Genomic DNA, 24110 nt, shown 5'->3' with positions numbered 1-24110 from the left:
CATTTTTCCTTTACTGCGGAACCCAAAACTGATCATGTTTTAGAGGCTGCGTGTATAACAAAGGCCAACACATTTTTACTGTCTAAAAACACCTTTTTTTTCATACGAAATCTAGTTCAGTCTAATGACTTAACTTTTTTCCTAAGACTTTTTTTCTAGGAATCTCTACTAGTTTTTGGTACTGCAAAGTACAAAATAAAAGATGAAAAATAAAGAAATCCTAAACAAAATTAAAGTAAGAAAAGAAATACCCATTCACAGATATAGTTCAAGGCTTTGTATGTCTGTGTGCTGCTTGCATACATCAGCTACCTGATGATGTACAGCAGCCACATGTAAATAAATTATTCTATGAAGTTTGTACATTTTTTTGTAACTACAACTCGAGAAGTGTTACAGACTGTGTTACATTTACCCTTTCCATATTGTGGTTATTTAAATGAACAGACAAAAAGAAGAAAAAAAACAGCCTCGTTAACCCGCCGCTCAGTAAGTCAAGTTGGCACTAAATGACCTAAAAGAAAACAGAAAACTATAGCAAGCCTCTGACTATTGTAATTTACTCAGATTCCCACAGACTGGTTTATTTTGACCAATAAACTTGATGACTACAAAGACCATCACATTAGACCAGAATGATTGTGAGAAAATGTACTCAATGAGATTAGTTTTCAATGCAAGTGTGAAAGATTCCTACCTTGCTGCCGCCACTGCTGTGAGCATTATCGAAGATCTCTAAAGGTCTGAAACGCAAATAGAGGGTTTGTGACAAAGAAGGGGATGGACAGATGAAGAAGACAGGAGATGGGAGGGGAAGACAGTGAAGGGACTGAGACTGAACAGTTTATTTAAGCATTTCGAAAAAGCTCTCTGAATGCGACAGCCTGCGTTAACACTCAAAAACCAAATGCCAATCATCCCTGAACTTCCGTGTACAGTCATGATTTTTAAATGCATACTAAGAAAAGGTCTTATGTGAGCTGTAGGGGAGATTCCTACAAAAAGACAGTCACTGAAACACATGCTCACTGTGGCATATTTACAGTCACTTCACACTGAGAATTGAACACACTGACACACAATGAAGCCCCCCCCCACCACCACCACCACCCCACGCACACACGTCCTGCAAAAATCCAGCTCCAGTTGCTGCCCCATCGCCAAAGCAATCACACCTCAATTAAAACTCCAAACAAAAGATGAATAAATAAAATAAGTGAGTCGGTACACTGAGCAGACAAGAAATCAACATAAAAATATGTGGACGCAAAAAAAAACAATCATGTTGCTGCCAGTGGAAGTTCCAACTGGCTGAGTTGGATCCTAATGTGATGCTGCGGTCTGCAGCAAACTAATGAGTGGTATGTGATGGGTACAAAAGAGCAAGAGGAGAACAACTACATCCTCAGATTGTAAAAAAAAAACACTTGTTTCTCAGACCACTGAGACTGAATTCTTTAAAGGATGCTGAAATTCTCTATAAAAGAATGAGAGAGCTGACAGAAAGGGGTGATGCTGACACTGTTGAACAGGTCTGGTTTCATGTCGGTGCGCTTGAAATAGAGCCCTCCAAACCTACGGCCTTGGTGCTTTTCAAATTCATTAAAGTCTACGACTGTAAGCAGCTCTCGTATCCCTGCTGTGCAACACACTGTTAACCTTAGTTTGCCTGAAGGCACGAGTCCACTTCAAATGTGAAATTCTTTTGTGTTTCTGTAAGGTTTGGCAGAGCTTCGCCAGAATTACTCTGACTGCAGTTGTTTTCTTGGGTCTCGGTCCAAAAGGCCTGCAATATGAAGATGCTGCAGTCTGCGTCTCGTCACGTCGTCTGGGTTCTTCAACATTATGAGGCTCAGGCACAAATGAGGATTTTATTCTCTTGTCTTGTAATCCAGGTTATCAAAAACACAAATGGGTGCTTCACAATATAAAAGCCTCCTTTTTTTTTTGTTCAAATCCCACATTGAAAGAACCCAGAGGCTGACATCATCATTAAATCACAGTTAAATCATGAATCAGAGATATTGATCCTGCACAGGTGCAACCCCCCCAACTCCTGTTCTCCTTTTGATGGAGCAAATCGAAGAGAAATCATAAGAAAACATGCAATCGGACGTTTGTCCGCTGAGTGAGAGACTCAACAGCAACCAGCCCTCCACAGAGCATGTTGCACAATTAATATAGCACGTTTATGTTCCCCTGCTCTTCGATAAGGATCAGGGTTGAGGGTCTGAACCACCTGTTCAGCATGAATGTCTCTGATTAGCTGGCAGCTCTATATTGAGCATCCTTGGTTTGTCCTAGATTAGTCCCAGTGATTGGCAGATTGACTCACAGCAAGCGGGTCTTGGCTGAAAGCTGCTACGCTGTTCCGCATTTCATTCTCACTGCCACGCAGCGGTATCAGCGACACGTTACCGTGACGAGAATCGGGTACCACGCGGCTCGCTCGGGTCAGCTGGAGTCCGTCCTGAGGCCACACGTCGCCGTCGTACTTAAATGAGTGGACAGAGACACAGAGACAGAGACAGGGAGATTTTACAATTGCTGTTGTAGCTCAAGGACAAAATCTCCTCCAAGTTTGGTTTGGCCTTAAAAATGACTGAGCAGTGAAAATGAGCCATGAATTTTGAATTATTGCCAACGCTGAAGTTACAGCACGCCTGTAAATCATGTCTGTCAATTTGTGTTTGTGCGTGTGAGAGAGAACACACCTGGATGCTGAGAAATGTAGCATACCACTCCCTCATTTCCGACTGGGTTTCACAGCAGAGATACCTGCAAATAAATGGATGGTGATAGCTGGAAGCAGACAGTGCAGCAAATTCAGGAGGCAGACTGCGTACGTGCGTACGTGCGTGTGTCTGTGTCTTAGAAGACTAGAAGTCAGAGAGGTAGAAAAGAGGAAAAATAGGAAAATAGAGAAGACAGAATAGTCAAAGATATAAACAGAAAGTGACATGCTCTCTCTGATGGCACACAACAGTGACGCCACAAGCGCAAACACTGAGTGTGATTCCTTATTCAAAAGTGAAGGCAAAGAAAAACACTGATTAGGACTTTCAGCACTGTGTCCATGAATAGTGTGGGTGTTTGTGTCTCTTAACACTGTGTGTGCATGTGCATATTCTATGCCACTCAGGTTATCGTCTCATACCGCTCTGAGTCATCAGCCATGCTGTGATGCTGAATAAATAAACGTTATTTATACAGTGATTAGAGTTGGGAGCACAGATTTAGACCACAGCCATCATTCAAGTTCCCTCCACTGAGACATAAAAAAGGTGAGACTTTCGAACTTAATGTATGTAGTGTTTGTTGTATTCGACAGTTGTGAATTTAGCATCATTTTGCACACATGCTAACACACACAGAGCCCGTCCCTGTGCCTGGTTTACATCATTATGCCTAACAGAGCTCATTAGTGCTTGCTGGGATTAGAAAGGAGAGCATGCATTCCTACAGTCTAGTGTCTCTACGACTGTTGACATTTCCATTTTTTGCCTACAATTACGTGGCAATATTACCAGCTGTAAAGGGAAGCGACCTAAATAGAGAGATTGCAGGAAAATGATAAGATGGTGCCATAAAAAGACAAATTTAACATATTAAGAGGAAATGTAGAAGCAATGTCAGGATAGGACAAAACAACACTAAGTGAAGGTAGATAAGCAAGATGAGCACAACAGCCACATGAGCACCTCATTCATCAACTTGTGTGTGTTTCCCATTCTTTTTATAATCTTTATTACCTCCTCCAGCACAGGTTAAACATAAGGCTTCTAACTTAGTATCTCTGATTCAGCATGAAGCCCTGCTGCTTTACCCGGCATCTTACCCCCTCCTCTCAGACCTGTTTGTTGCTATGAAGGACATGACAGTAGAGCGTACCAAGAAATGATACGACTCGCAGCATAATAGAGACAACCAAACCCCCAAAAAACATTGTTTTCCCCCGAACAATGAGTAGAGAGCCCGAGTAAAGATTCCTTTATTATTCACTATTGAACGTCATCTTTAACAGCCTCCGTCTGGCTGCAGCAGCACTGACTGCAGCAAGACAGTTGAACATTCTGACTTTTCTTCAACACCTCGCTTCACCTTTCATATAGAAAAACCGGACCCCTGCTTTCCTGTCACTGCTGCTGAAGCGGGGTGGCGCATGCGTCTGCTGGCAGTAATTGCGGCACATTGCACCAGGCTTTAATGTTAATCAGAGCATCCTCCCCAGCTTTTAATGTTGGAGATGTAGTAAAAGTGTGAGCGGGAACGCAGAACAGGAAAGAGGGAATGAGTCAAGGCATGATCCACAGTGGTGGGTCGAGTGTTTTTGAAGGTCACAAAGAAAAAGCCTTAAAAGCATAAAACCAAAGATGTCAAATCAAACCATCTGAATTGTATACCGTGGACGGATTTCACTGTCGAATCAAATTATGTCCAATTGCACCGCACAGCAATAGTAATAGTAATAATAATAGTAATGGTAGCTGCCTCGTATGAATCTTGAAAATATTGAATTGTAAGCTGTGCATCCAGATGTGCCTCAGTGTTAGACATGCATATCCGTAACACACGTGCACACACAGAGATATCTACGTGAATAGACCAGGTGAAGAATAGAGCCATGGTTATAGGTGTTCTCATGCGTTTCCCTCTGGGTGGAGCTGACCTTTCATTTGATTCTTTCTCCAAACTCATGCAGGGCTCCGATCCATTTTCTATGCCTATAGAGAAGCCTCCAGCTTCCTCTGATGTTTGTCGTGTTTACATGCATATCATAAATGTGATCAAGCTGCCGCTATGGGAAAATGCCACTGCCTGCAAAAAGGCAGTGAACATGTCAGAACAACTGAGAAGGCTGCCAGCTCCTCTGGAGAATGTATTAAAGCTCTATTTGTGTTTTAGTATAGAGTGATGCTGTCCCTGTAGAGGCAGAGGAGGTATAAAACTATAAAACTAAAAAATGTAGCTCTATTCCTCACTGTGAAATAAGCACACGGTTTCACTGCATTTTGAAGAGGGAAATCGGTCACAGGTGTACAAATCAAAGAATGAAAGCCATGTGAGAGTTGCTATGTTATAAAATTAATCTTAGTTTTTGCCTCACCACTGCTGTCTTTCTGGCTTCTCTTGTTTCTTGCTCTCGTACACGACTGTAAGACCCCAACTAGAAAAAGAAAAGGACAGAAAGAGGAAATTCTTCACTAGCACTTTATGAGTGCGAGTCTTGAGCTTAGCCTGCCCCCTGGTGGTCATTAATCATACAAGTCCAAAGAAGCTATTTCACAAGCTATAAGCTCTGATCAAATTTAGAAAATTAAACATCTAACTTTAGCCATCAACTTTTTGTTTTGATGATCACGCTGCAGAGTAACAAAACAGGTTACCACCCAATTTAGTGTTTAACTGAAAATTACAATTAGGAGAGCTCTTCCTATTCAAGTAAGAAAAAGACAGCAGATCAGTTAAAGATGCATTAATGTTCCAAAATAGGCATAAAAATGTGTCAAACATAACGAAAGAAAAAGAAAAATTGGTAATTCAGATGAGTGACCCGTTTCTTTACATTAAATGTTCACGTGTTTGCTCACCATGTGGGAGGACGGAGTTTCTTCTTGATACCAAGGTAAACTTTTAAGTTTTTCACTGGCCATTCCCGCTCTGGACGGTTACTCTGATAGACAGACAAAAAAAGAGCACATGAGCTCACGAGTCTGTGAAAGAAAGTGACGATTCAAAAAAGAAGAATGGGAAGATTATCCCTCTTACCCGGACTTCCTTGTACATTCTTAGTGACATTGAATTGAGGATGAAATATTTGTCGTGAAAGTTTCCAGTGGGCAGCCCCAACCCCAAGATGCTCCGTTCTTCCCTGAATTTTATCATCCCGTGCTTGGACACATCCACTTTATTGGCTGCGAGGCAGAATGAGAGATTTGTGAGTATCCAGCAACGACGCAGAAAATATAATGCAGCGGTTTTGGAAAGAAACATTTGTCTGATTTGTGCTTACATAGGAAAAGCCGCATCGCCTCCATAGCGGGTTGTTTCTTGATGAGGAGATGGGAGTCGGTCCCGACGGAGTGAAGGATGGGCAAAACTCGCTCTTGATAATGAAGTGGACGTTCTAAGGAGCAGAAGGGGACGCAGAAAGACAGGATGATGCAACAAAATTCGAACTCAAATTATGCCTTTACATGAGAACAGGAATTTTAATATCATAAGAAAAACAGCCTGAGCAAAGTAAGAGGAAGAGCTTTGAAACTGCTCTTCTGCCAAGGAATGGGAAATCTACCAAATCAGCTGAGAGTTACTGGCACTTGTTTAGCCACCAACAGGCTTCCTGGTGGGGACAAAGGCGGCCCACATACCATGCTCTAAACAAACCACAGCACACAGTCACACTGCTGATTAGGATCTTTTTTTCTGCCTCGAGGGTTTGTGCGTCATTGTGGATAGTGCAAGCTGAGCGGAGAGTATTTTACATGCTTTGTGTCATTGTTTTTGTTTTTGCTGTGGGCCTTTTCATATCCCACTGTTAATTTGACACAGCTTGTATTTGGTCATATGAACCTACGATTCTTTCCAAAGCTAAAACCTTTCATTCTTCGACTCACAACTTAATGTCAGCTGTGTAGAGATTACTGGTGGTCCACACTTCGAGCCAAGATCTTATCTAGCTTCACCAAAAAAGTGAATGAAATGCACTTGTTGCACGAAGCAGCAGAAAACTATTCAGTAAAGCTTTTATTTTGAGTCGGGCTCTTTCGGCTCTTGTATTATAGTTAGAAGGGAAAAACCTTTACAACAACCACTACTCTTTCCCCTCTGCTTTTCTTTCCATCCGTCTCACCTATTTCGTCCTTATCGCAGACCTCCCAGCAGCTCCAGTACTCTTTGTCTTTAACTGGGATGTTACGCCGGTCCAAAACCTCGCATGTCAACTCTGCTGCCGTCATAGAACCAGGGATCTGAGGCAAAGGCAGAGAAGATGCGGTCAGTTTAATGCAGTTTGTTATTCTGGTACTTGCATGCATGCACACAAAAGCAGATTTGGACAAATGTAATGTCGTGTCATTTGCAAAAATCCAATTTACCTTGACGTGTTGCTCTGCTGTGTCCTTCTTTTCTTCCAGATACACTGTGCAGATGAAGTGGCCGTCACGCTCAGTCCTCTGATGTGACTGCACATACAGACAAAAGATCAGACAGGACGGCAACAAAATCAGCATGATAGCAAACAGCAGATGTGTGGGCTGAATACAGTGTACCTGTGCACACAGAGACCACCACAAGTAGGTCCAGAAGTATTTGGAAAGTTGCACAGTTCGGAGAATTTAGCCTTTGTACATCGTTACGGGTTTGACATCAAGCAACATGTGACTAAAGTGTAAAATTTCACCTTTAATTTAATTGAAGCATTTTAATAAATGTCATATTAATTGTTAAGGAATTACATCTATGTTTTAAACACACAGTAGTCCATTCAAATATGACACGCTCAAAAGTAACTGAGACTGCTTTCTCTGGTCAAAGGCACCAAATGCTCTTTGGACCCCAAATTAATTTCCGCAAACAGTTAAGAAATGCAACACTTGTTAGTATCTCCACACCTTTGATTCCTTTCTTCCATAAAACAATGAGGAAGCAGGCTGCAGTAGAGATTTCTACTGGCATTTTGCCACACTAGTTGTAGCCTGTTGCAGTAGCTCTGAACATATTGTGACTGAGTTTTCCACTGAGCTTTTTCTGTGAAAACACTGATTATTTTAAAAAAAATGTCCATGCTGGTTTAGATGCTGTGCTGCTTAAATGATTTCCGCTGATACTTCTGACACTTTATGATATCTATTATGATGTGTAACCATGCCAGAACAAAAGTTGTTTACATGTGGGAGCGGATAATTGAGTTCCCAAGCCCATGCAATGCCAGGAATAAGGCCCCAAATCCAGACAAGTTGAGGATGAGGCATTATGGATACAGGGCAGGAGCAAAAGGGAGAGGAAGGGGAACTTTTGACCCCCTCTTCCCCCGTCATATGGCGACAGATGGTGTAACCCTGTCACTGAGAAGGAATGCCATCCATGTTGTCTACAGAGAGTTCACCTGTGTTACCTACAGGTGCTGAATGTCATCGCATCAACTCAGGTGTTGCCTAGCTACAAACACCCCAATATATTCAAGGTTAAAGCGGGAGATCAACTGCAACTCTCTCTGCTACTTTGACATACACCACACAACAACAATGCAGTTTCCCTTAAGTAATTCAAAAATTTAATTTAGCCAAAATTACATTGTTATGCAAACAATCTACACAAACCCAATATGGGTGTATAACACATTGTTTAAGAGAGGAAATGTGACTGTGTTTTCTGTCAGTGTGAGTGGCTCACAGGAAACTTTGTGCTGAGTTTGTCTCGCATTGTGATGATGGCTTTGATCTCCTCAAGCTGCTTGTTTAGCTGCTGCTCATCCACCTGCAAACCAGAGGGATAACATTTATACTCACAATAGATATTTCTACCGTGAGACCACGAGAGACATCCTTTCCTCCCTACCCAAACCTTCCTCTAATTTCAACATCTTTTCCAATAAAGTTCACTGAATGAAAAAAACATCAAAACATGCCACTAGTTCAGATCTTTTTCTATTCATAAGAAATTAATGATGCATACAAGTGTAAATACCACTTGTAATTAAATAGTGATGACTGGAATTTGCTCCTGGAAGTTTTGTGTGCATGCATTCAGAGCAGCCTATTTAATAAGTCATGCTCTTTGACATCTCAGCCTTTTTAGACTGGTGCTGTGCATACTGATTTACTGATGTCAACGCTGATGGGAGGAAAAAGCAGCTTTTAGAGCAAACTGCTTTATCACCTCGTAGCGTTCCTCAGCGTAAGAGTCTAACCTCAAAGATGAGCGTGTAGTGCTCTATGAGGTCTTCGATGGCGCAGCCGGCAGTGTAGTCCTTCCCATCCGTCTGGAACAGAGTGGGACCGAACACTATGGCCAGGTTGTGGAGGTTCATCTGATTTAGCTCAGAAAAACGCTGCACGCTGAAACGTCACAAACAGAGAGCATAACAAGCCTGCGTACAAACATATGAACGGTGAGGATATCGGTAAGTGTGCATCCATCTCTTACCAGTAGAGGTGGTTGATAAGGGCTTGTAGTGTAACCTTGTTGACATGCGGAAGTTTGCCCAACAGGTCCTTGTACTGGGAAATCTTTTCACGTTTGTCCTGATTGGCTGGAACACAAAATCGCACCAGGAAGTGTGAATGGTTAGGATGGAAAGCAAACTGTGAACAATTACTGTAGAAAAGACAGATAATGTCAGGTGTAGGGGGTTTGATTTCAGCAGTAACCATATAATATATGATGCACAGCAGCGGCAGCAGGAAGATGGATCATACAGCGGAAATCATAATGTTTACGTGATATTACTGATACTTCCAGGAATACAAACGCAAAGGTATACAAGCCACAGCTGATGCTCTGTTGCACGGAAATGCAACGCAAGTGCATTGGAACCATCTCATCAGGACAGAAAATGGCATATCGTTTATTAACAGCGTGCTCACACCCAGGTACACCGGTGCGTCTTACCAGCGATACCGAGCCAGGTGCCGGCGTCCTCTGACGTGAACAGTCCCTCTTCTAACTCTCTGAAGAAGCGTTTGAGTGTGTTGGAGACATCGTCCACCTGATGCTCTCCTTCCTTTAGACGAAGACTGCGAGCATCCCGACGGAATCTCTCACACAAGGCTGCCACACGGGAGTTCACACCGCTCTTGCGATAAATTCCCTCCGATGTCAAACCTAGAAAAAATATACGTTAATGAGCATACGGAGATGACACAATACCGTAAAAACTGGCCTGTACAGAAAGGATAACCAACACTATGCAACACTGTTGTTGGATAAAGAAAACATGTCCCCCCCACCAACTGGAGGATGTGCATTTCGATTCATAGCTATTTAGTAAACTGACTGCTGAGGGCAACTTACAGCCAATCTACTACAGCATCCCTGGCTGGTCTGAGCAGAGGGGCAGCATGCTTGATTAAAAGAGTAACCAAGCAGAAAGCAGCTTAGTACATCTAAAGTTTTTAACGCTGTGGGTGCAAATTTGTCAAAACAATGGATGCGAACACCATGTGTTCCTCAGATTTGCAAATTATTCCCCTCAGAGGGCATTAAAAAAAATTAAAAGTCTGTTTCAACCAAATACATTTGAAGATTAAATGCGTGCGTGGGTGGGAGTGGGGGGTGATGAGCGATATATTAGAGAACAGAAAACAGGGGAAAGAAAATCTCAGAGGAAGCAGGAACTGAAATGGAGGTGGAACAAAGTTTCTTTGTTGTCTTGTGGTGCGTTGGTCTCTCCCAGAGCCAAAACTCCTGCTATTACAGTCACATGAGTACCGAAGACTCGGAGAGTGACCATAATTGCATACAGTAATGTACACTGTGGGTGACTTCTTCTGTGATGGCAGCGCTGGTGAGAAGCTAAAATTACGAACAGCTGATCTACCTGCGAATGTCCGCGGTGTCGTTCATTTCCACAAACCCTAGTTTCTGTCCCACTGTGGATGTCTCTTACCGCACTGTGTGATGTAGTCGATGCAGCTGTGTACTATGACGGGTGTGTCTGTCTCCGTGAGCTGCTGCTGGCTCAGCGTGTCTCCTCCGCTCCCTGCCGCCGCCTGGATGGCCCCACACCAGCCAGCAAAGTCCAGCTTTCTTTCTCCCTCAATGTACAGAGTTCTGAACAAATAAACACAAAAGCAAAGAGGGGAAATGAATAAATGATCAAATGATATGATGATGCTAATAAAATGAAAATCATCATCTCAGGATCCTGTGAAAAGCCGTCACTGAAGAAGCAGAAGATAATGAGCTTTTAAATTCAGAAAAAGAAGTGCCGATTTCCTTTTTCCCACAAAAACTTTGAGTTATTACTAAAGGTAACACAAAATACTTGACTTAACATATAAAGAGTTTTACGAGTGCAGGACAGAATGCAAAGTTCAACTAAAGCACTGAAAAACAAAAAGAAATCTGCGCTATCTTTTCATCTTACCGGCCTTTCTCCACCAGAACCAGCACCTCATTGTCTTGTTGAATTGCTGGAAAATAAAAATAAAGAACAATTACCATTTTGTCTGAGCACTCTCAGCTTGTCGCTATGCGTCTACACTGATTTGGATGCCACTCACAAAGTTCATTCAGTTTGCGGAGGTGGATCTCCTCTCCTTTACTGTCCTCGAGGTGGGCGTGAAGTGTGGAGCCCACCAGAGCAAACCACCCAACCTTGGATGTTTGTAGGTTCAAGCCGTCTTTACACTTCAGCCGGCCAATTCGCTCAAAACCCAGTCGCAGCAAAGGCTCTGCTGAGGCTGGAATAACGGTCTACAAATAAAAGGGAACGTTGAGACTTCTAGACAGTAATTGACGTTTACCTTTTTTAGGATTTAACCACATGATTGTGTGAAAAACAGTAATCACCATTAGCAAAATATTCAATGCGGTGATATGGTGTGGCCATTTATAAACCCAACTTTGATTTTTTGTGTGGCTTTCCAAGCAGGAACCGTGGATGCACTAATGCGACCTTTGATGCTTCATTAAACAAAAAGAGCCAGTGACGACATCATTTCACAAGTGCTGCATGAGCTTACACACAACACAGGCAGTTCACACTGTTTTCCCAACAACAAAAATAATTTAGAGCATATCTTGAACTGCCTACCCTCTACTTAATCACAGCTTTCCAATTTCAACAGAATTGATGAAAAATTACAAGCTCGCTGTGTATGAAATCGGTTCTCTGAATAATCCGTTACCTTAGCAATAGACTTGACCCACTCTTTGTGGCTCTCTGCGTCATCGGTGCCAAACAGATAGAGACGCTCAGACTCTGAGTAGAGCTCAAAGGTATAGTCGTACCTGGAGGTGGAAAAGAGATGAGGAAGAATTGAGGCAGCATTTAGTTTGAGCCTAGCCTTTTTATTTGGTATTTACCATCGTCAGAAATGTGTGAAAGAGAGAGATAAGAGCATACCCATGTTTTTCAGGTGTGTCAACAGCCAAACAGACGATCTCTGAAGCCTTAAGAGTCCCATTAGGGTTTGAGTTCTTGTCACTTTCATAGTAGCTGAAAGTGCCGTCATTCAAAGTGCACCAGCGACGACTGAACTCTACGAGGATGGACAAATGGACATTTACTAAGAATAATATGAAGAGTAATAAAAAATTGAATCGATGGACACAATCATTTTCTCCGTTTGCTGTGTTGTGTTTGGTACATTCTTTTTTTTTTTTTTTAACAATATCCCACAACTTTACGAAAAGGTACAGTCTGTTTCCTATTGTAGGGAAAGTGCAATGGCGCTACGCGGTGTCCATGCATACCTTCTTTGCCCTTGCGCTCGGTGACGGCCCGGGCCATGGATGCAGTTTTGAACAGGAAGCCATTGTGAGACACAGAGGGTGATGGCTGGTAATGTGATAGATCCATATCCCCACCCACCTCTGATTGTGGTAGCTCTACAAAGAGTAAAAATAACAAAAATAATTATTTAAAAAAAAAAAAAAAAAAAGGCAGGCGACTTCCTTAGTGCTTAACATACCAGACCTGTGAAGCATTTGTGTGTTCATGTAACTCTAATTTTTTTTTTATTATCACTAGAAAACAAATGTTGGCAGCATGACAATGAGGAAAAACAAAGGAATCAGTGATGTACATTCAATTCTCCACACAACTATTTTGACACCAAGTCATGAGGCCGGATAATAAAAGAAACTACAATAATAACTTTTTTCCCTAGATACATAAAGCTGAAACTCATACAGTCCTCACTGATTAACATTCTTGTCCAAGACATAATTACCCGACACCGCAGTCTAACAGTTAAAGATGTTGAAGCACGACTATGAAATATTTTAGCCACTTCTTCACAGATGTGTCTTTCAGTCATTCAAAAGCCCAGCATGGGACATTGCTTCCATTTCTACATATTCAGAATATGTTCATCATACTGTGAGTCTGTCTGTATCATCGTGACAAGATGTGGATAATACTGTAGCAGAGGTAGTTCTGAGTTTTTGTTGCAGGTGTGTGTGTTTGTGTCTTTGTCTGTCTGCTATCAATCACAAAACTTTACAGGGAAGAAAAGTGCACATGCATGATTCACTTGAGCCGGTGGGATCAGGGAAGGGGAAGCAGTGGCTCGGGGGGGGGGGGGTCTATTTTGCTCTGATGGTTTCTTAAAGATAAAAGGTCACTGAAATTCTCTGTAAAAGCTGTTATAAGTGATCACCTTTATCCCACAACAATTTTTTTTTTCTTCTTCACGCGAGTGGCCTCTTCCATTATGACAATGTCCCAAACCACAGGGCACAAAGGCTCACTGGATGGTACGATTAGTATGCAAATGACCTGAATTCTGTTCTGGCCTCTGTAGTCACCCCCCATCTTGTATGTGGTGCAATGTGTCCAAAACCTTTAGGCTCTGTGGATTTTTTTGCCTCAGACGTCCCTCTATATTCTATTTAAAGATCCTTTCCTGATTGCCTCCTCTGGATCGTTAACAGCCATCCCTCGGCTGTTCAACCACTTCAAACTGCCTGTATTCATAATTATTCGCCTTTCAACAGAATTTAAAACCTGCCGTCATCTTTGCTGCTTGTGAAAAGGTTTCAAATGTTTCAAAACATTTGTCATTTTTAATTGGTTTTCTGGTGCTTCAGGCACATTAATTCATTTTATGTTTTTAAATCGTATATCTTTGGGAATGCATGTGCACATCTAGTGTCATTTTTCTCCTTCCATGTTTAGCCTCGTAAAAGCTCTTTGTGCTTTGATATTAATTTCAAACCCTCCTCGACCCTAATGTAAGCATTATCACAAGCAAAGATGATTTTGTGAGCCCGCTTGAGCACAAATACTTTACCTGTGTTGAGATTATGGCGGATTAACTCAGCCTGCAAGGGCTGCGAGTGTGCAGTGGCTAGTGAGAGAGGGGACGGACAGCCTTCCATACCAGTTGAACAATTCACATCCGAACCGCAGAAAATCAGGCTTAATGTCTCCAGGACATCGCTGCATTGCACATTTATACAAAGAGCCTGGAGAGAAGGAGTGACAGTAAAAGGAAACAAGAAAAATACATGAGTAAATGCAGCCACAACCTCTTATTGTGGTCAATATTGGTTGTGAACTGAAATAAAACATTCATGTTAGTATTTGCATTTCCCCCATATGGAAGGAGACAAAGATGAGAACCACAAAGAAACAACACATTCTAGGTCTATTAACATGTTAGTATGTGCAGACAAAATATGCCAACAGTAACAAAGAAACTTATTCTAAAGTGAGCTAACCAGAGGAAAAAAAAGACAAAGAAAGAAGCAGATTTCAATCATGTGCAAGGCTAATACACAAAACTGAGAATGGACTGAATTTAGGACACAACCCTGAAAACAATGACGAGACTTTAACTGTGTCAAGCGAAGCTTGATCTAAGCAAGTCTGTTTTCTGCATTCACATTTCGATTTTGTCAATTACCTGACGATTTCCGTGGCTTACAAGTGACGAGCAACATTCAAGCTTCGCCAGAAAAGAAACCCTGACATGTGCAATGAGTCTTCAATCGATTTAAATAACAGCCCCGGTGGAGCAGGTACAGAAGTGCCAGTTTTGGTTGAAGTGAGAGCCTCAAGTATGGCGTCCAAAATAAATATTTGTTGTTTTTTTTCTTCAAAAAAACAAATATCATGAGCTTTGTGACTGCTGAACCTAAACATCACCTGTAAACCCTGATTTATATATTCTTTTTAAAGTACAAACTTGTGATAAAGTGTCTTATGTTCCTATGATGAAATATGCGTATGCCATACTGTTAAAAAAAAAAAAATGTTGGAATTCATTGCACATGTGGAGGCAATTATTACAAAATAACTATAAACAAAGCGCTCTGTTGTGCAAACTGTTGAATTCACTCTAAATCCACTGGAGGGACATTTAATAACACAGCAGCCTGGAGCTATTTTGTTATGATTAGTTTATAGACTATAAACAATCCTTGTTTCAGAAGACCAGATGACATGAACTCCGGTGTAAGAGTACAGGTAAACCCAACAAGACTGAGACACTTGTGCTACTCTACAAGTCTACATGAAAACGACAATTTGTAGAAAACTAAAAAATAAACACCAAAGTCAAAACATCAGGAGAACATTTTCCCACGCTGAACATCAAACAACTGCTTTTCTTCCAAAAGCAGATTATCATCATTACTGATTTTGAGCCAGATGATGACAAACAAATACAGATTTCTGTACACGACAGGAGAAGTTGTAGAGTTCGGGAGCTCAATTCTGATTCATGAAAATGCACACTCAAAGACCCACAGACGAACACACACACACGGGCACGGGCACATCTGTCCTCTGTTAAAACCAATAAGCTGTTTTTGGTCTGATTGAGAAATTCCACAGCACTCAGTCACACACACAGACACAGCCCCTCCTCCATATAAGCACTACAGAGTCTCTACACACACACATTGAGACAAACAAACCAATTAACAAAGATTAAAATTGCACAAGACACCCCCACACACCCAGAAGACGCAAAGATACACTGCATTTTTCTGTCTCACACAACTCTGGAGACATCCGAGCAAAAAAAAAAAAAAAAAGTTGCGGTCGGCCATCTGGGGACGAGCACATGCACACGAGCGTTCTCATGATATGGATCACATGAGCGCCAAGATAGAGCTGGCAGAGAGGGCTTGAGAATCAATCCTACTTCAGAGCGCTATCTTGGTATTTCAGTGGCTACATTACTCTTTACGTCACTCTGGCTTTGAGGGGCAGAAGCATCTTTTTGTTTTGATATGAAACAAATCATAAAATGTAGAATAAAGGGAATTTAAGCCATTTACTGCACTTTGCTATCTGAAACGTTTAGCACTGGCACTAATCTGCATGACTAACATATTAGAGCACAGTACAAATGAAAAAACACGAGTTTTTAGGGGTTAACCGATGTCTTCTAACTTAGGGTTAATTCTGGTGATTGAATCAACAACGCAAAGGAACCACGCCAGTAACCTAAAAATCATTGGACGTTTCACAGCTATGCATATAGGTCAGGGTGCAAGAATGATAAGGTCAAGCGTTTTCCCTCTGACCAAGTGACTTGAGCCAATCGAAACAAAGTACAATGAGGAAATGGGCTGTTTGAGTGTTTAAAGACCTCACCCTTCAACATCTGCTGCCTCTGAAGAAAAAGGGAGTAATGTAATAACACACAGAGAGAAAAGAGAGGAGAAGGGAATACAAGAATCTTACCCGAGTCCCCCAGAGAGAGAGAGAGAGAGAGAGAGAGAGAGAGAGAGAGAGAACAGAAAGAGAGAGATTTTATCTGGGTGTGTCTAAAAATCACAGGCCTTCATCTGCCCTCTGCAGTTACATGGGACAGAATTGGAGGAAAAGAACGAGATGAGAAAAAGCACACAAAGGAAAATATTGTGAAAAGAAGATGAAAGTGATTCAGTTATACACATTAATCAGACGCTAATTGCGCTTGGCTGGACACTCAGCCTACGTACTGACACAAACACATACAAAGCTTTGTAGATTTTAGCATCCATAGTGCACATTCTGTGACAACTACACACACATACAAGTTTATGTTTGTTCGTATATTAAATCCAGATGAGAACGAGCAGCGATCCACATATGTTCCATCATTACCTCACCAGGGAAGGAGATGGAGAGAGAGGTGGAGGTGGCAGATGAAAAAGGAGAGAAAAATGAGTAAGAAATGGGGGGGGGGCGGGGCGGCGACTGAGTTGGAGATAGAAAAAAGAAAAGACACAAGAAAGAAAATAATCTCAAGCTGATCTTGATATAGCAAAGAAAGGTTGCATCTCCTAAATTCTACAATGTAAATGAGGAAATGAATGGGCAGAGAAATGTAAAGTAAGACAAAAAAGAAAAAAAGAAAAGAAGCAACTATCCAGTACAGAAAGTGTTTTCCTTCTATGGAAGCAACTTTCCTAAACAGGGGCCTCCGCTGTCAGTTTGCTATAATACGTACCAATAACATTCTGATTGTCACCAGCCCACAGCGTTCAAGGTATGAGAAGTGAAAAGTGATTATCCAGTGGGGAAGTCGTGTTCAAAAACTTTCCCCTGTTAAAAATAACATCAGGATTTATCATAATTATCCTAACATTAAACTGACGCCTGTGTGAACATAAGCACCCCATCAGCACTTCATAAACTCACGGCCGTACTTTCATTCTTAATGCTCACTTAACGCTTCTTCACGCTCGCAAACATGCAGAAGGAACCGACGAACAATGAAGCCTTTTAATGTGTCAGTCCAGGGGCTGAGGGAAGCATAACAGCACACCATGCAGGAAGTCAGACCCATGAATGGCTGTCACTTAATTCTAAACACTACTGACAAACATTCAGTCTGTGTCTCCTAGAAACAAAAACCAAGAACAGCGTGCCAGCAACATGTGAGATTTTGGGGTGAAACATAGATACTACAGTGTGATCTTAGAAAGAAATATGAAACTAAGTTAATGAATGAGTTGTCACTAGTGGAAAACACCATCTAATTATTACATCTGATCAGCCTTATTGAACCGCAGGTTTTTAGGGCTGCTGCAATTAAGCATTTACATGAAAAGCCTACACTTGATAAAGAAGTGTTTTACATCTTATCTAGCCAAGTATAAAGCTATACCGTAACAAACTTATTATATGTTTCTTAAAAAACTTGATCGGAAAAAAGCTATTTCCAATAAATTTGAACCTCTTGGATCAAAACAGTTTGTTTCAAGTGTTTTAGCCCATTATAACACATAAACAGCACAGAGGACTGCTATAAACAATAGTCTCAAAATTCTACTGACATCACTGACCACAGCATTTAAATAAAGACACTGGGACATGTCACTGGAATTAAAGGAGCCAAACAAGGCTATCTTATGTAATCCAACTTTTAGATAACAGTGCCAATCGATTAATCAATTCAAGTAACAGCATGTTGCGAAGACATAAAGGTCTGGATGATCCATATATGTCTGCTGTTAAATTCTAACCAAGCTTCAGTTATTGCTTTTTTTTTTTTTTATCTGAAGCCTTCTGAGACACATTTTTTTGGCACTCTGTAAAAATCGATAAATCAAAATCTGCTCACATTCAAGTTTAACACCCCCAAAAACCAAACTCCATTGTCTCTTTAAGACCTCCATCTTACTCCATCAGAGCACTTTGGTCTCAGGGGTTCCTAAAGTTTCCAACAGAAGAATGGGAGGCAGAGCATTCAGTTATCAGGCTCCTCTACTTTGGGACAAGCTCTCCCACAGGAGAGGAGGCTGACAATCTCTACTTTTAGGATTAGGCTAAATACTTGAACTCTGTTTTGTAAATCTTCCATTTGGTGCTGGCTTAATGATCCTAAACCGCCTCTTAGTCGTGGTGCTATAGGCCCAGGCCTCTGGAGAACCTCCCATGATGCACTGAGTGCCACTCATTTCTCAATTTCCCTGCATGTGTATGCCACAACATCTGTCAACTTAATGGTCTGAGCTTTTTTTCCCACTGTAATGCAATTACTGCTCTGAGCGACAGGCCTAGTTTTTATTGTTCTCTCCATCCTTTTTGCTCTTTGTGTCCCTCACTCAACCAGTCCAGGCAGATACACGCACGTCCCAAAATGTGATTTTGTCACTGATTTCTTTGTTTTAAAACGGCATTTTTCCTCCCCACTGTCGTCAAGTGCTTGATCCAAGCACTTGTTGGACTTCTTCTTCGTGTAGAGGGCCCTGACATGTCTTCTTTGTAGTAACATTTCCATGACATACACAATTAATAGAACTGAAAATCAACAGTTTACTACATGGTGTGAAAGAGTAATGCGAGAACTAAAGACAGATGGGGAACCAAGACCGACAGAATGAGAGCGATAATGATGCCTACTGACAGGAGAGAAATTATTATCGAGCGAGTACACAGAGTACACATGGACAAAAACACAAAAAAGGCACAGAAGCATCCACACACATGCACATCAATATGCATGTTCACATATCCCAGCCCACTTCAGTGAGAAACATAGACACACAATAACTCCAATGTGCTCTCACATAAACCTACATTACAGCAAACTATGCCACTTAAACAAGTTCAAAGTTGCATTTTGTGCAATTTCACTGAGATCACATAAAGTCAGAGATCCGAAGTCCAGCGACACACGCCTTTAAAACACATATTCACATTCTTTACCTAACTAAACTACAAGAAAACAGAGCTGTAGCTACACAACCTGTTTTACTACCCTCTACTTCAGCTCAGTTCACACCTTCAAGCTTTCAGTTCCTTTTCACACACTGCTCAATTTAAATGTCAACCAGCACTGACGGGCACGCCCAAAATGTAAAATTTTGCAAAGCTTTTAGTCAGACAGAATGTTAATAAGCAACTTACAAATCAGGAAAAAGACCCAAGAGGAGATCAGCTTTCTGCAGCAGTCCCAGCCAAACAATGAGGGCAGGCGAAAGAGGAGGAGAGGAGGACGAGAGGGAGAGGCGGAGTTACAGCACATTCCAGTTAAATCAGTGAGTAGTGATGTCACATTGAGGGGAAAAAAAATAGGAAAAACAAAGAAGAAAGGAAGCAGTAGGATTGAAAAGCCAGGATTAGATCAATAAATCAAAGTTCAGTCCAAAACACTGAAAATACAAACATTTTGTCAAGCACTGCCTTATTGTCAACGTATTGTCACTGATGTCACAGCAAAGTTATCCCAAACGCATTTCTAGAGTCTACAATTTCTTTAGACACACCCAAGTAGAAACCGAACCAATTCATAGCAGAATTCTTTCATGCAATTTAATCAGAAACAAAATCAAAACAGGTAAAGTTGCCATCAGTAACCACCCCTCTAGAGTGAGGGGAGCTGCTGCTTTCAAAGAGACAGAAAAGTGTAAAAAAGTCTGAGACAGCGAGTTCTCAGAAACAACCCAAAAGAGTAACTGGGATATTCAGCAGTGACGTTTTTACAGGAGGAGTAGGTCCAGCAGCCGAAAAAAGAGGAACTTCCTTTATCTCTGTCTTCACAACACAGTGACCAAAACCACACACACACACACACACACACAGGACTAAATGTTTGAGGGAGGAGCAACGTACAATAACTCACAGTCAGGTGTTAAATGTGACTCACTAACACACTCAAGTTTGTCTGTTAGCTCTACACATTGTTGCTGTAAGTGGGTTAAGCGGCTAATGAATGACCCCACTGAGGCTGAAACACTAAGACTTTTATCACACATGATGGAGCACTGCCAGGCCGTAACATAAAAGCTATTCATATGCTGTTCCCAAAAGTCCCACCTCAGACTTTGGCTGTGGGAAATCACTTATCTCACTGACAAAGACACACAGACAGATACCCTGGTTGTCTTGCAATACCCGGATTAAAGCGCGACTTCAATTTACACCAACTCTGAATGTCAGTTACATACATAAAGATTACTACAGAGACAATTAAAGACACACAGAATTGAAAATAGTCAACTTTATTGTCACTGACCGAGGGAATGTTATTTCTTTCTTTTAATCTTTTCAGCTTTTTAAAGAAAATGCCCTTGTAGTGCACTATTAGGCCCTTAGACTCGCATCGACTAAAGAGATTTCAAATTATAACTTATGTCCAAGGAAATCCTGTAGTTCTCTGTCTATGAGTCTGAGTTACCAGGACAATAATTAGAAGCTTAGTGATAGTCCAAGTAGTGAATGTGTAAGCGTACTTTGTATAATGGATTTATGCTGCCAGTGCACAAGCTAAATCCAGCCATAACAACACCTGCCAACCAAAAAAAAAAAAAAAAAAAAAAAAAAAAAACACGAGGAGCTGTATTGCATCCAGTGTAGGCTGTAGTTCCTCGACGCAGCTGGCTCAGGTTTGCATACCAGCCTGGAGCCCTTTGCTGCATGTCTTCCCCCCACTCTCTCTGTCCCCTTTCCTGTCCACCCACTCCTGAATAAAGTGCCCAAAACAACTTGGAAAGAAAAACAAAACAAACAACAACAAAAGAAAAACACCCTCAAACAAAAGTAACCCTTTGCAATCATCCCACATGAGCCACTATAAGTGTGTTGTTGTATGTTTATCAGCAGCGACGCTGCCCTTGTGCACATGTGAGAGCTATAAATTGTAGCGATTAGATCAAACTGCTATTTCCTTGTTCGCCTCTGCTTTCTGTCCGTTTAAACCTCTCTGCCACAAACAAATTCTGTCCTGCTCAGCAAAACAGGAACTTCTGTATAAAATACAGCGACGCAGCACCTTCCCGCGAGTTTGTGCAGAAGTGCGGACAAATCTATTAGAGCTTTAGAATGTAACTGCTATGAAACACTTAGCAAATATTGCGATGAGCAAGGCATTACATCAGGTTCAAAATGTATTCTAGTCATAGAGAAATCTCATCTACCTTTAATCTTGCTCCAAGATATGCAGACTTTTCAGTAAAGTCTTCCATTTAAAACTTATATAACCACATAAAACACAGCATGGAGGTTGAAATCTAAACATCAGCGCAACACAAAATCAAACGCTCCAAACAGGATTTCAACTTACATTGTTAAGCTCCCTCTGGTTGCCATACAGAGGATGGTACTTCCTGTATTTGCCCTGCCGGTATTTGTTGGTGATGAAGCGTCGTCTGAGTTCGCTGCAGCTCGAAGGCGTTAAAGCTTCACTTGGTGGGACATTAGCTGCCCAGAAACTGTTCACCCGCTCGTTGCCAAGCAACAAAAACACCTGTCACAGGAAAAAGCATTTTCACATTAAAAAGGAAATGGGTTGCTTTTTTCACCCTTACTGTGACATTGGTATATAAAGTACGGCAGCTTACTACTATTCGTCACAGAGGAGCCAAATTCTTCACTTTCAACTCTTCAAATAATGTAAACCTAAAACATTACCAAAGAGCTGAAAATAAACCGCTGATGAAGAAACTTAAGCCACCAACATCACCATAATCAATCAAAGAGGTGCAATAGACTGCAATACTTTTCAAAATACATCTAATTAACTGCTACTTAAATCTAAATTAAACTTCAACACTATCAAAGTTTAGGCGTCAAAGCAAATTTTCTACGAGCTCGTGTACCTGCAGGGTTATAAATCGGTTTGCAAAATGTTCCGAGTTTGCAAAAGATTGAACGGTTTTCTATTCCAGAAAAAAATTAAAAATCCCAACAACTACATCTTTCAAGTGCCTATTTTCTTTTTCTGGCTTAGTACCTTAATGAGCTCGTGTGTCCACACTTTCTTGTCCATCTTCAGACTCCGAACTTTCGAGATGCTTGGACCCAGTCCTCTGTGCTCTCCTGAAACATCGGCAAACAATTTGTCAAAAACAAACTATGTACCATTTGTGTTCATATCAATATTTTCACACGGATGAAAAAAAAAAAAAAAAGAGACACAGCCTCTACCACAGCAAACGATTTTCAATGACGTTAAAATGATGTACACGTGTCCCAAAAAACGCAGGTAGACAAAACTTCTCACAAGTTCAAAGGCTCTCAAACAAACCTGCACATCGTTTGCAGATCACCACACACAAGTTGATGGCCGCCCAATCCGGCTTCGGTGCCGAACAGTCGGCACAGAAACTGTTACTAGGCTCCACCCAGATCTGCTCGGCCACCTCGCTATTGGACAGCGCCTCACCTATGGCATTCCTCATGGCGTCCACCCATTGCTCTCTCATCTGCTCCGACTCAGCTATGAAGCTGCGAAGAGAGACAAACACATGGCCAAATGTTGTTGCTGACATGAAGGTGTTAAGCAACAGGAATTTCTGCATTTGTTCCTTGCTGGTTATGGGCAGGGTGTCAACTGACTCTTACTTTGTTTCTGTTTTGCTAAATATATATGAATCAAATCCTGGAAAAAAACTAAAACTCACATCCATGCACACACACACACAAAGATAAATTTGTGTCTTGACACAGACTTTTGTCTGAATCCTTGTTGCTTCCTCTTCTGATGCGTCTGGCAACATTCTGGCTCTGTCTGCATTTAAATATAGTAATACATGCAGGATCATACTTCTTACATGACAGCTGTGTCTGCAAGTTTCCAGAACAGCAAACAACACTGATTTTCCACAGATAGTGAAATAATACCAAAGAAGAAGAAAAAAATCATTACAAATTGGTAGCATCGACTCAACAATTTGAGATCAAATTGTACACAAATTGAAAAAAAAAAAAGAAAAAAGGATTTCAAGTGTTATTTGGTCATTTTTCCTTTCGAAATACTCCACAAATTCTTTCATGGGGATGGGGAAAACATAAAAGTCCAGTATCCTAAGCCCTCTTCCTCTTCCATTCATTTGTAATATGTACAGAATGTTGTTTTGGATTGTCTAACAGATGTGTGATGTATGCATGTCCCTGGGAAAGATGTCGTTTTGAAAGCAGCAGATGTTGCACTAAAATGTCACTGGATGTTTCTGCAGAAATTCTGCTGTCACAGTAGTGTAAATAACCATTGTACCGTGGTACTGATACACCCCCAAGCCATCACTGCCAGAGGCTGCTTTTTCTAACTTTTGTTTAGGTCTTTTTTTAAACAAAAGTTGAAGTAAATATAATGATGCACGTTTAGATGCACCCGTGTGTCATCTAAACGTTGCTTCAATTTCACAATACATGAGTACATTTCCCCTTTAATGCACACTGATTCAATTAGTACACACTTCTAAAAGCTTTTAAATCTTCAAAAAGAAATTCACAACTATTTGATGTGAGCATAAACGTTTTGCTGTTAATTCTCCACAAAGAAACTTTGACTACTACAGAGACACATCTTTACAGATACAATACACACAGCAAACAGTTCAGAGAGAGACACCAGCCTTTTCACAGGTCCTCTTCCTGTCAAGTTGAGTCCTTGCACTGCAGGCTGTGTACTGTGAGCCTAAAGACCACACACACCACATGCACTGGTGCACACACGTATGCCTTGTTCTTATTCACCACAGTCAAACAAAACAGC

The 24110-nt window shown here is 41.3% G+C and overlaps 1 protein-coding gene across 4 annotated transcripts in view; it reads right to left on the bottom strand.

Moving 5' to 3' along the window:
* The window catches only part of arap1 (ArfGAP with RhoGAP domain, ankyrin repeat and PH domain 1), a 49379-nt gene that overhangs the window by 2528 nt on the left and 22741 nt on the right, over nucleotides 1-24110 (bottom strand). For 3 of the 4 annotated variants that reach the window (XM_075473619.1, XM_075473621.1, XM_075473622.1), the window contains 23 exons: nucleotides 22641-22840; nucleotides 22347-22432; nucleotides 21678-21860; nucleotides 13962-14136; nucleotides 12421-12555; nucleotides 12071-12206; nucleotides 11853-11955; nucleotides 11226-11418; nucleotides 11090-11135; nucleotides 10610-10773; nucleotides 9613-9825; nucleotides 9148-9253; nucleotides 8912-9059; nucleotides 8395-8478; nucleotides 7098-7184; nucleotides 6854-6971; nucleotides 6014-6127; nucleotides 5770-5915; nucleotides 5592-5674; nucleotides 5108-5167; nucleotides 2715-2778; nucleotides 2336-2494; nucleotides 698-743 (listed from right to left, as the gene is read on the bottom strand). In XM_075473619.1, the coding sequence (XP_075329734.1) occupies nucleotides 723-743; nucleotides 2336-2494; nucleotides 2715-2778; nucleotides 5108-5167; nucleotides 5592-5674; nucleotides 5770-5915; nucleotides 6014-6127; nucleotides 6854-6971; nucleotides 7098-7184; nucleotides 8395-8478; nucleotides 8912-9059; nucleotides 9148-9253; nucleotides 9613-9825; nucleotides 10610-10773; nucleotides 11090-11135; nucleotides 11226-11418; nucleotides 11853-11955; nucleotides 12071-12206; nucleotides 12421-12555; nucleotides 13962-14136; nucleotides 21678-21860; nucleotides 22347-22432; nucleotides 22641-22840 (2824 nt within the window). In that variant the 3' untranslated portion in view covers nucleotides 698-722. The remainder of the gene's footprint in view (nucleotides 1-697; nucleotides 744-2335; nucleotides 2495-2714; nucleotides 2779-5107; nucleotides 5168-5591; nucleotides 5675-5769; nucleotides 5916-6013; nucleotides 6128-6853; nucleotides 6972-7097; nucleotides 7185-8394; nucleotides 8479-8911; nucleotides 9060-9147; nucleotides 9254-9612; nucleotides 9826-10609; nucleotides 10774-11089; nucleotides 11136-11225; nucleotides 11419-11852; nucleotides 11956-12070; nucleotides 12207-12420; nucleotides 12556-13961; nucleotides 14137-21677; nucleotides 21861-22346; nucleotides 22433-22640; nucleotides 22841-24110) is intronic. The other variant, XM_075473620.1, reaches the window with a different exon arrangement.

The sequence above is a fragment of the Odontesthes bonariensis genome, chromosome 9 (assembly GCF_027942865.1).
Source record: "Odontesthes bonariensis isolate fOdoBon6 chromosome 9, fOdoBon6.hap1, whole genome shotgun sequence".
Taxonomy (NCBI): Eukaryota; Metazoa; Chordata; class Actinopteri; order Atheriniformes; family Atherinopsidae; genus Odontesthes; species Odontesthes bonariensis.
This window is presented reverse-complemented; position numbering and strand designations above follow the sequence as displayed.